Source organism: Electrophorus electricus, chromosome 3 (genome assembly GCF_013358815.1).
Source record: "Electrophorus electricus isolate fEleEle1 chromosome 3, fEleEle1.pri, whole genome shotgun sequence".
NCBI lineage: Eukaryota > Metazoa > Chordata > Actinopteri > Gymnotiformes > Gymnotidae > Electrophorus > Electrophorus electricus.
The window spans coordinates 28,185,001-28,197,500 of record NC_049537.1 but is presented as its reverse complement, the minus strand read 5'-3'; the positions used below and the strand labels follow the sequence as shown (position 1 = coordinate 28,197,500).

The 12,500-nt window shown below is 50.8% G+C and overlaps 1 protein-coding gene across 5 annotated transcripts in view; it reads left to right on the top strand.

Moving 5' to 3' along the window:
- The window catches only part of dab1a (DAB adaptor protein 1a), a 153,172-nt gene that overhangs the window by 136,643 nt on the left and 4,029 nt on the right, over positions 1 to 12,500 (top strand). Inside the window, exons 10-16 of one of the 5 annotated variants that reach the window (XM_035524747.1) lie at positions 549 to 611; positions 2,477 to 2,530; positions 5,703 to 5,765; positions 6,601 to 6,663; positions 6,790 to 6,886; positions 9,856 to 10,491; positions 11,913 to 12,037. In XM_035524747.1, coding sequence (XP_035380640.1) covers positions 549 to 611; positions 2,477 to 2,530; positions 5,703 to 5,765; positions 6,601 to 6,663; positions 6,790 to 6,886; positions 9,856 to 10,491; positions 11,913 to 12,037 — 1,101 coding nt within the window. The remainder of the gene's footprint in view (positions 1 to 548; positions 612 to 2,476; positions 2,531 to 5,702; positions 5,766 to 6,600; positions 6,664 to 6,789; positions 6,887 to 9,855; positions 10,492 to 11,912; positions 12,038 to 12,500) is intronic. The other 4 variants (XM_035524748.1, XM_035524749.1, XM_035524751.1 and 1 more) reach the window with 4 other exon arrangements.

The window sequence follows — 12,500 nt, the reverse complement described above, 5'->3', positions numbered from 1 at the left end:
GCTGGGAAGTCTGTGGTCCTTGGATCATGGGGGGATATATCCCACCAGCAGGGCCGAGCGGAGCAGCTGCGTGGCGGGTGTTAGCTGTGCCTTTATGTCCCCGAGCGCTCGGGCAGCCAGCGGTGTGAGGGAGCTTTGCCGAGCACTGACCACGTTTCGGCACGGGGAGGTAACGCCGACGGCCGGGCGAGGGCGGCTTTATTTGGGACTACGAGCACCGATCCCAGCTGAGTTTAGAGTACATGACGGTTCCTGTCCGGGATGCGGAGGGAGGGAAGACGCAAGAGCGTAAAAAAAAAAACCGCTGAAGGGCAGAGCAGTCAGCATGACCAGACTTCAATCATCCCGCGGGCCAAACAAGCGTCCCGCAGCGCTGCGGGGCCAGGACGCTCCTCCTAAGGCCACGGCCGCTGGTTTTCCTGCATGACCAAATCACTCTGCTGCCTGTTCTGTCTTTCTCTGTTATTATTTCTTTCTTCCCTTTCACCTTCTTCCTGTCCCTGTTTCTCCTTCCCCTTTCGATCTCACCCCTGCTGCCGATGTTGTAGTACATTGTGTTTGAGGCGGGACATGAGCCCATCCGTGACCAATCAGAGGAGAGCATTTATCAGGTACTTTTTATTTAAGCCCCTCCTTATTTCAAACTCTGATTTGGGTGCTCTTTGACTGACCAGACTAATGTTAAGGCAAACACTCATACATCATTAAATATCATATCTAAACATGAACCTCTAAGTGTGCTGTGCAAAATTAACCTAAAAATTAGCCCCCCCCCCCAACAAAACAGCGATATAACTGAATTGCGAGGAATTTAAAACATTCTGCCCCAGAATCGAGAATGTCAATTTCACCGTGCCCACCCAATATTAACCGTTAGCTAAGAGGGAATATGTTTCAAGGCCCTTGTATAGGGAATCAATAAAGCACCACATCGCAACTGTTCCCAGAACAGGACCGTTAAATAAAGATAGCCTTTGATGGAACCACTACAGACACCTCTGTGTGTAGCTGCCAGTGACCCACCTGTGAGTTAGACAGCGCAGACAGAGGCGCTATGCCGCGTCGCGCTAATTCGCCGTGGCAACCCTCTCAAACATTTACATTCCGCGATGTTCCGCGCTTTGAGTGCCGCGACCGTCACAACAGGTGCTCTCCCCTCAGGTGCCGCTGTGCCTCGTCACCTGCGGCTCCGGTCAGAAGCGTGAGACAGGGAGACGCCGGAAATCACTTACCGCAAACGACGGCGCCACCCCGAGCCCATGTGGCCGCTACCTGCGCGAAAGGTTCCCCCGGCCGCTGCGGTGCGGCGCTAGCTTTGCAGGAGCCCGAGCAGAAACGTAGCCAATCTCCTACCTTTTGAAGTCATTCGGACGCCAAGCTCTTAAGTGTTGAGCAGACTGTAAAAGTCTCTCCTTGGCTACTAGCCCTGTGGTCGGTCAGACGCGTGATGGAGACATCTGTGCTCCGTCAGAGCTGGGCAAACTGCAGCCTCATATGGGGCACTATGTTGGCCGGTGCAGATTTAACTTGCTGGCCCATCATTTCTTGTGCTTCCCGAGTGGCAGGAGTGAGGGAGCGAGGCAGCGAGGTCAAGTACACGCAACCCCATTAGCAGTTTGAACAGTATACCGTCGCCAGAAATGGTGTGTAATCGAAGATGACAGACGTTTACAATGACACACCATCTCCAGCTAAGAAAAGTAATACGACGCAGTCCCTGAACAGCTAATAAGAGCTAAACGTATATATACTTTAAATAATTATATCCTCTTTATTAGAGTAGAACCTATACATTTCAGGGAAAGTTGCGTAGAGGTTATAATGCAAATAAAAGGCTTGCGTGTAGTAAGTGGTGCTGGCAGCTTCTGCGGTGAGCTGCCGCGGCCCCGTTCTGGTATGTTCCATGCTTTTCCGTGTCTCGCTCCCGCTTCGCTAATGAAAGAGGGAGGTGATTAATCGTCACTGTCTGCTTTTGATCTGTGAATGAAAGCGATGGCTGGCGGAGGGTGGGGGGAGAAAAAGTCATTTCAAACGCGCGATCGAAAGCAGGAACGTGCTGAGCTGCAATCAGCCAGCCGTGGAGAGCAGCGTAAGAACAATGTCAAATTACAGCGGAGAAGGGAACGGATCAAACGCGAGCACTCAGACAGCTGCGATGTGGGCTGCTGCCGGACAGCTAATTCGCTTCTCATGAGAACACGGAGGAAATGTGTTTCGTGACAGCAAGTGAGGGGCTTTCAATTTAAATGTCACCCAAGTATAAAATGCAGCTTTATTATATATATATATATATATATATATATATATATATATATATATATATATATATATATATACACACACACACACCACACAGACACACAGACACACACACTAAGAAGGCACTCGCACTGTTTTAGAGGCCACTGCTGAAATGTGACGTGATGGTAACTTGTGATCTGCTCATGTGTTTGGCTGGACTAACTGTCCACCCCAGGTCCCCACCAGCCAACAAAAGGAAGGAGTTTATGACGTTCCAAAGCGACATCCAGTGAGTGGAACTGTGTGGGGTGTGTGTGTGTGTGTGTGTGTGCGTGTGCGTGTTTGCTTGTTCTCCTCTTGCAAACCTGTTACAAAACCCCAGGCTTTTTTGGTTTCATACAAACACGTGACATTTGGTGAGCTGACCGTGTTTTGACGTTTGGCTGCAGATGGCGTCGTGGCGTGTGTCCGGTGTGATGCGTGTGTCCGGTGTGATGCGTGTGTCCGGTGTGATGCGTATGTCCGGTGTGATGCGTGTGTCCGGTGTGATGCGTGTGTCCGGTGTGATGCGTGTGTCTGTGTGCTGTAGCTGGCCCGCCACCGCGTGTCCTTGGACTAGCTACTGTAACGAGAGGTTTGCTGGAGGTGTATGTGCTTCGTGGTCTGCATGCCGTGTGCCTGCCGCCTCGCCATGTGTACAGGCAGCTGGTGTTTCCATAATGGCCTTTTCAAAGCCAAGCCTCAGGGACATAACTTTAATGCCACACCATGACCATATCAAAACAAAAAAAAATCACGCACAATCCAATCAAAAGAGGTCTGCTACTTTACACACTGTTCATTGGCTGCCTGACAGATAAGGCCGGGCCATTCTCAAAAGAGATGACAAGCTCTCAAGGTCAAACCACCGTATCCATGTATAACTGTGTAGATTAAGATCAGTTAACCTTCCTCTCTCTCTTGAAATGGCTGAAACGTTCGCGCTGTGGTCATGATATGGCTATTATGTTTATGCTCTGCTTTGAAAATGCCTGATCCTCTCATACCCCAATCAGTCTCTCTCTGCCTCCCAAACGTGTTATTGCTGCTCTGTTCATTCAGTCCTAACTTATGTTTAATCTCCCCACCCCCCCACCCTGTTCCAGCACCTGGGCTCTCCCGCTGACCTACCTGGGTTAAGATCACCCCTTTTTGTCGGTGAAGTTCTGAGATGTGTAACTTTAGATCTGCCCTTCATGGGTTACAGTGTTCTGCCTTTGCTCAGTTCTTCTAGATCCCCCACAATTCCTCCCCACACCTGCCCCCAGTCCTAAATCTCAGTGCATTGTTCTTTCTGCTTTTTTTCCCCATCTTGTTCTCATTTTCTTTTATACACATCTGACCTGACTTCTGCTCCTCTCTCTCTCTCTCTCACTCTCTCGCTCTCTCTCTCTTTCCCTCTACCTCTCCCTCTCTCATTTCTGGCTCCTCTTTTTGGGTCCCGTGGCCTCCCGAGCACCTTTCACAGCTCTATCAAGCTGGCAAGCTCCTGTCAAAACAACATCTCCTCGTCTACGGGGCGTGATAACGGCCCACGCTGCCTTCTGTCTCCCTCTCTCTCTCTCTCTCTCTCTCTCTCTCTCTCTCTCTCTCTCTCTCTCTCTCCTTTTTCTCTTTCCCTCATTCTCTGCTCTATTTCACAGTTGTGGCCACTGTGTCCATCACGTGTGCTTGCGTGTGTGATCAGTCAGTGCTCCGGAGATAAGTCAGGCGACTTTAATTAAGCTGGCAGCTATAAATGTATGCAAAACACATGCGTGCGGATAATTAGGGTCTCCCGGGAGACGGTAAATTGATAGGTGGCTGTGGTGATGAAGATTGAGTAGTGGGCCGAGAGACTGTAGGAAAATTACACACGAGCGCGAGAGGATGCGAGAGACAGCGTGAAGAGATTACGGGGGGATTAATTTGCACTGGGATATCTGTCTGTGTACATTCACCTACAGATTAGGCTGCTCAAACCACTGCAGTTTACACTGTGGATTCCCAGTTAAATGTTTCCATGGAGACTGTTTAAGCCTAATGCACTCTCCTATTACGCAATACCTTTTTTTTGTCCCACATCTTTCCACTGGAATAAGCCCGTGAGCACTAGTGTGACCGTAAGCAACGCGATTAAATCAGAAGCCTCTCTTCACTCGCTTGGGGACAGTCCATGCTCTCTCGCTGTGACTCTCGCTGTGACTCTCGCTGTGACTCTCGCTGTGACTCTCAGTGTAGCCAGTGTGTTGATTTCTGCTGGTGATCTGCATGTGTAGGCCATCTGCCTTTGACTGACAGGCAGTTGTACTGACCAGTACAAAAGCCCATAATGTCCCCCTTCCTCAATTCCTATGAACAGGTCACCATGGTGATCCCTGAGGGAGTCTGAAGAGATTAATAGATGGCATCTTTGGTGCCGATAATGCGGTTGCTCTCTGGTTGAACTGGGGCCCAGTAAAGACTGCATTGTGACCTTCACCACGAAGGTTAGGGTCCCACCGTCGCCCAGGCAACCACAGACAGTAAACACGTCTCATGCACTGACTGTTTGTTTCCCTACTGGGTGTCAGAGGTTTAATAGGGGACAGGTGGTGGTGGTGAACTGGTCAGTGGTCAGTGGTGAGGCTTTATGGAATGTGTGAAGATCCGAGTCCGCTGTGGTCATAGTCTGTCTGTGTGTGTCTCTCTCTCCTCTCCATCCTCTCTCCATTCCTGCTGCTCTTTCATTACGGCTGCGTCTCCCCTCTCTCCGGGGACACCGGTGCTGGCCGCGCGATGCTCGCCCCGTGCCCCCGCCGATCCGTTCACTCGTCTGGACTCCCGCTTCCCGGCGCTTGCCCTCGAATCACCTGCATGCCCGCATGCTTGGATGTGAACGTCCAGTGTGTGTTTCCTCCCCGTCACCTCTGGTTCTAAGGAATGATCCGCGTTTATGACCCCCCTGTGCAGCCACGTGATGTGGGATGTGAGATGATGGTTCATGGCCTCTGCACCTCCACTGCGCTCTGTCTCGAGAGACACCCGTACAGCTGCATTATTTTCCCATTAAGGTCCCTCTGCCAGGCCTTTCTGTTGACTATTTGTTCCCTCCGTACCAATTATCGCGCTGGGGGGTTATGAGGGCGCGAGAACGAGCGCTGTCGTTTGTAGCTGTTTGCACGGCCCCAGGGTCTGTCGCGTCTCCGAGGGGCGGGGCTGAGGATGTGCAGAGACCAGGGCTGAGGCGGGAGGGAGGGAGGGAGGGAGGGAGGGAGGGAGGGAGGCGGAGCTTTGACCTCACAGGGGAAGCCCCGCCCATGCCAATCTGGCTCTATGGCGCTTTTCCAAACCTCATCCACACCATCTCAAATGCCCACCTTCTCCTGTGTGTGTGCGCCTGTGTGTGTGTGTGTGTGTGTGTCCCATCCCACATTCCATCTAACATCATGCTGTTGTTACAGAGCAGACATAAAGGACACACCAGCCTGCTGGATGTAGATGCCAGTCTAGTGCAGGTCTCTAAGGTAAGGCATGCAGAGAGGTAACTAAACCAAGCGAACGCTACCACCCAGCCCCACCCCGCTGGCCTCAAGTCCTCTGCGGCACAGACCTGTCCAGTAAGTGTCCCGCAGCCTGCCAAGAGCATGTCCCGGGCCTCCTCCACGTCTGCCATTTCCCTGTGCCCTAGCATTGACCTGGAAGTACTGCGCTAACTTTGACATGCCCCCAGTCAGATGGCAGGCTGCCTCATGCGTGACCCCTGCCTGCTCCCTTTGAATATGACCCTCGTTAGGCCGGCACGTTCCCATGACAACGGACCGGCCAATAAAAAGGGGAGGAAATAAACGTCTCCGTGCTCTTCTCACCAAGGGGCCCCATGGGGCCTGTAGAGTGAGTTCAAAGGTCAAACACATCACAGGGTGTGGGTGTGTTTGCGCGCGCTTGCTCACATGAATGAGGTTAAATATCCATTCTCCTCTTACTTACAAGGTCAAGTTTAATTGCCACAGGCTACAAAAGTGTCAGTTTAATCCTGAATACGATGTGTGTTAACCACACGCTTATCCTGCCCACTGCCCATGCAGCTGGATACACACACACACACTGCTAGATACACACATACAAACTTTTTTCCAATTATGTTTTGGTGGTGAGTATATACAATCATCATCATCATCATCATCATCATCATTTCTGTAATGCTTCATTAACATCCTGTCATTCACCCAATCCTGGCTATGGGTAGCCATGCCCATGTATGCCAGCTCTGTGCCCAGCAATAGGTGCAGCTCACTGGGGTGTGAACGCTGACTCATGTTTCAGTGCTTCACTGTGAATTCTCTCTCCGCTGTTCTACAGAATATCAACCAGTTAGAGCTATTTGGAGACATGTCTACTCCTCCGGATATCACATCTCCCTCGGTGAGCCGACACACACACACACACACACACACACACACACACACACACAAACAAACACACACACGCCTGAACGGCTGCCTCTGTAAGTGATGTGTGTTTGAATGTGACACGGGTTTGTGCCCTTAGACTCCGGCTTCTCCAGCAAACACACTGGACACGACGCTGGCACACCAGACAGCCTCAGAACTGTTCACTCCATTCAACCCTGCCTCCGTGCCCTCAGGTGGGTGTGTGTGCGTGCACACGTGTGTGTGTGTGTGAGCAAATGGTATATTAACACGTCTCTGAGTAGCTCTGACTAAATAAAACTGGACTATACTGAGTTGCATGAGAAAAAATGGGACTGACTTGCTTACCCACTGGAACCCCAGCTCTGTGAGTCTGTGTGTGTGTGTGTGTGTGTGTGTGTGTGTGTGTGTGTGTGTGTGTGTGTGTGTGTGTGTGTGTGTGTGTGTGTGTATGCCAGTGTGAGCAAACACACACAGTCAAATCTCACAGTTTCTGAAACAAACCTTTTCCATCGTTTCTTTGAACCACAAATCTAAAAATATGACTCTGACACCATGACTCCGCCCATGCCTGACATTATGACTGATTTCCAACAGAATGGCTTTCTAGGAAACTCAACCAGGATCAAAGTTTAGCGGCTCTGCTTCTAATGACTAGCCCTGTACCAGAGTGTCGTCACTACCAGTGAGTCATCACCAGCTCAGTTTAGCCAACATGCCGGGGACAGCTGTTGCAGCCAGCTGGCATGTTCTGAAACACTAAACAGTGTATCATCAGTACGTCTGGGCTCAAGCGCCACATTGCTCTACCCATCTGTCCTGAATTCTGTTGCGCTGTGGAATCTCGAAGCAGCATTGTAAAGTTGAAGCTTTCCAGGCCAAACCCAGAGCTTCCTGCTCTGCCCTGAATTCTCATTCTCCCCCAGTGCCCTGCACACTGTGGGAAACCAGATTCACTGCACATAACCAGCATCACTGCACATAAGCAGATTCACTGCGGGAAACCAGATTCACTGCACATAACCAGCATCACTGCACATAAGCAGATTCACTGCGGAAAACCAGATTCACTGCACATAACCAGCATCACTGCACATAAGCAGATTCACTGCGGGAAACCAGCATCACTGCACATAACCAGCATCACTGCACATAACCAGCATCACTGCACATAACCAGATTCACTGCATGAAACCAGATTCACTGCACATAACCAGCATCACTGCACATAACCAGCATCACTGCAGGAAACCAGATTCACTGCAGGTAACCAGATTCATTGCAGGAAACCAGAATCATTGCACGTAACAGGATTAATTGCAGGAATCCAGATTCACTGCATGTAACTAGATTCACTGCAGGAAATCAGATTCACTGCATGAAACTAGAATCACTGCACTTAATCAGAGTCACTGCAAGAAGCCAGATTCACTGCACCTAACCAGATTCATTGCAGGAAACCAGATTCACTGCACATAACCAGATGTGCTATGCATTCTGTAGATTCTCAATCATGGTGAAAGTCTCCCTGCTTTCCTGTCGGAGCAATTTCATCGTCCTTAAACACGACTTCCTGCCCCAGTCTGAGCTGGATTCATTTTACACCTTCTGTGTGTTTATTGTTGTGGAATATGTGGTGCCAGTAATGAGCAAAAGAGTTTAATTAAATGTGGGCTTGTGCCACTGGTACAAGCCGTCGCTTTGCTGGTGGAGTGCGTGCGCCAGAAGTGGGTGAAAATCTGGATACGTGCCACGCACTTGACCTCCACGTTGGCCTCACGTGTGGTTCGCGTGGGGCAACAGAGTGGTGTTCTGGGAGGCTCGTTAGCAGGCTTCCCAGCATGTACCCATGTCGTCTTCGCTGGTGCACTTCTTGTCGGTGGTGGTGTCATTTGTGTGTGTACTGTGATGCTCAGTGTGAAGCCTCCCTCCACCCTCAGCTTGGTGTAATATGGTGTCACTTCCTGTGGCGTTCTCTCATGTCACCTTGCCAAGCAGCAGCTTCCTGTAAAAAAAACAAAAACACAAATCCATCCTGTCCAAAGTATACTTTAATAACACAGAAGGAAGGGACTAAGGCACTAATCTTTGTTGGATATAGAATACAGTTGGGTTTTCATCACGAGTTCTGGATGTTTTTGTGCTAAGGTGGCTTTGCTGGTGTTGGCGATAGAGTTGCTTGTGTGAAGGGTTCAGACCCAGTTCATTACATCCCATTAAATGCATCCAGCCAATATTAACCTTTGGATGACTTTGTGCTTGACCTTAGCAGATACACTTAAGATCTGTCCAACTTAACAACTCTGTCATCCTGCACTATATGCAATATACATGGAGCGTGTGTGTGTGTGTGTGCGTGTACATGGTGGTTAGGTAGGATTGACATTTTGAGTCTGCTCTGCTCGTGTGGGACCCAGGGGGAGGTGTGTGATGTAATAAGGGCTGGTGTGATGTGAGTCGTGTGTTATAATGGCTTTCTCCACCCAGAGCCCCTGTTCATTAGGGCTGGGCCCATTGTGAGCAGTAATTACTGTAGCTCATCTGAGCCGTGATGATCTTTCCACTGGGGGGGGGTCACATCAAGGTCCTCGTTCCCACTCCAGACCTCTGATGGACAGATGGGTGGAGGGTCATATATCTTTTGAGTATGGCCTTGGAGTGAAGATTTGTAGAAGTGCTCTTTTGAACATCTTTCCTTGGCTTGCTTGGTTATAACAGTATATATTGGATTACACTTCCATCCTGTAAATGCTACTGGTGTTAAACAAACCAGTTTTTTTTTTTTTTACAATATTGTATTTACACTTTGAACACTTTTATTAACATTGATTTATTTTTCTGTGTATTCATATGAATTATTATGTTTCAACCCCTGTGATGAAGTACCTACGTGAGCCTATAGATGGCAGTAGCTGCCAAAGGCCAGTATGCAGGTTCTTCGGTAGAAGAACTAAGCTACAGGACAACAGTGTTCCAGCTGTGATGTCTTGATGCCCTGTGATATACCAGCTCACCACCTGTGTTTTATTTGTAGCATCATAATAAATTTCACCAGTAGTATCATTGTGAGCTTGTTGGAAACACCCTGCCTTAATAAACCCTAACTCCACTTATGGGATGGATGTCTCTCACCTCTCTTCATCTTTCTCTCTGTCCCTCTCTTACCGGTCCGTTCCTCCGTCAGGTTACGTGACGATGGGGGCGGTGGCACCAGCGTGGACTCAGCAGGGGTTTGCCGCCCAGGCGCCCCTTCCGTTCGGGGTGCAGTCCTCGATGCCCATGGCTCAGGTTTTGCCTGGAGGCCAGCCGCTGATCTGGGGCCAGGCCAACCTATTCCCCGCCACTCAGCAGCAGTGGGCGGCCATGGCTGGCGCGCACTTCTCACCTGCCACGTTCATGCCCGCGCAGACGGTGGGGCCGCTGCCTGCCGCCATGTTCCAGACCCTGGCTCCTGTGCCGTTGGCCGCGGCCGCCGCCGCCGCTTCTTGTGACACGCCCACGGCGGGCGGGGCCGGGGCGGGGGCGGGGCCGGGGGCGGGGGCGTCCGCCTCCATGGCCTCCAGCCCACAGCACAGTGACCGCTCACTGCCCCGCCAGGCCAAGATGAGCAAGGAGATGTTCAAGGACTTCCAGATGGCCAAGCCGGCAGCCATGCCAACACGCAAGAGTGAGCAGCCCAGCCTGGCCTGCACCACAGACGCCTTCACCAGCTACTTCGGCCGCGTGGGCGTGGCGCAGGACAACGACGACTGCGATGACTTCGACATCTCCCAGATGAACCTGACGCCTGTCACCTCCACCACGCCCTCCACCAACTCACGTGAGTCGACCCCGACGCTTTGGGATCTGGCTGTACTCCGCCCTGAGGCGCTCCGTGTCCCCGTTTACGTTTCCAACACTGAGAAAAGGTTACAGGTCGTTTGAGACCTTTTTTGCGTTTTTTCTTGCTTCTTTCAGGACTTTAGGGGCACTGATGTAATGTCAAGCACCCTGATAAATCTTATTCCACCCCGACCACTGCATGATTTTCTCTAAGCCCCTCCCTCTCTGAGCCCCTCCCACTCCAAAGCCCCTCCTTTTCTCCTCCTGTGTAATAACTTTGCACGTCGGTGTGTATTTGTGGCTGTGGTGTGCCTGTGTATCACTCCATAGTGGCACTAATTAGCACAACAGGACTGCGCGGATCCCAACAGCCTGAACGCACAATGGGTTTTTTTTTCCCCACTGAAAGGTTGAGAGGTGGCCTTTGATACCCCTGCCCATGGGAAACTGTCTTTAGTCAGCATGAAAATGACAACTAATAAGGCAGTGGAGGGGGTGTGAGAGAGAGACAGAGAGAGAGAGACAGAGACAGAGAGAGAGAGAGGGAGAGACAGAGACAGACATATGAGTGCGTGAGCTGGTCCCAGCTGCACACTGTTGCAGAGTAGTGTAATTATCACCACTCTCAGGAGATCCATGCATTGTGTGTTCAGCCTGTTTGGATCCACACAGTCATGTTGCGCTAATTACCACCACGGAGGAATGCTACACTGTCACACACAAACACACACACCTACACACTGTGTGAGGGTCAGGTTTATTTATGAAGTGACAATGAGGAAGCACGAGTCCCAGGGACTGCTGGGTAATGTGTATAGTACATGCTACTATAGCGTTGCGAAGCACCACAGCGCGTGAGAACAGTGCGGGGGGTGTGTGAGGCAGATACCTCCAACACTTAACAGCTCTGTGGTCCATTTGGAAAGCGAGGTCCATCTTCTTTGGCAGGAAGAATCAAATTAACACAGGTTATAGTATCTACTAGTCCCAATCTGATTGCACTGTCTGCTTGCCCGCTGTGCAAAATTTAATTAGCTGGATGTAACTGATTGATTCATTAATTAATTGATTGCATTAATTAAGTGATTGCCAACGAGCCAAGTGTCTTCACTTGTAAGTGCTTACGATTTCACTGCCTCATCCAAAAAAAAAAAAAAAAAAGTGCTATAGCTTCACAGTTCATCCCACATTAGCTGGAAAAGTGTCCGCAGTGCTTCAGAGAGGCAGGGTGGCGCTCCGACAGTGTTAATCTGCTAATGTAATGAAAGAGATGCAATCCGGGTCCACTTAACCCGTCACCATCCTTCACCGACCTGCCGCTGCCATGCCAGAGGCTGGTCGCCTTGGCGACGTTTACAGTGGTCGATGTGCTTTTTTTTTTTTTTTTCATTCTCCGTTCGTCTCGCTTGCTCTCTGCAGCGCCGACTCCAGCGCCCCGCCAGGGCTCACCGTCCAAGTCGTCATCGCAGGCCAGCGACCCGCCCACCGATGACTCGTTTGGAGAGGCCGAGGGCAGCCCCAGCCGGAGCGGGGAGGAGGACGCCGTGAGTATCCCTGACGGCTCGACCGGGGGACCGTGGGCGCCCGGCTCCCGGCTCAGCCCCGGCCTAGCCGCTGACGTCAGGTGGACTGAGTTGGGCTCTGGGGGCAGGGTTGAGAAAAGACTGCAAAAAGAGATCTGTGTCACCCAAAGTTTAGATCTACACTTCCCAAATTAAAGCGTCACCTGTTAGAATTCCGCATGCTGTCCTAACCTTTCCCACCTCACATCCCCAGCTTTTCACAAAGCTCCCTTCCCTGACTCCTCTCGGAGGCTGCAAAAAATAACAAGCCCCGTAATAAACAAGTCCCATGCCTTATCGAGGCATGTTAATGAATCGCCCTGGAAACAAGCCAAATGCTCTCTCCTGATTGGCTCCCTCATCTCGCGCATCTTCCTTCTTGGATGATCAACATTTGGGGCGAATAATGTGGCGCATTAGCCAAGGACCAGGGGGGAGATACGGA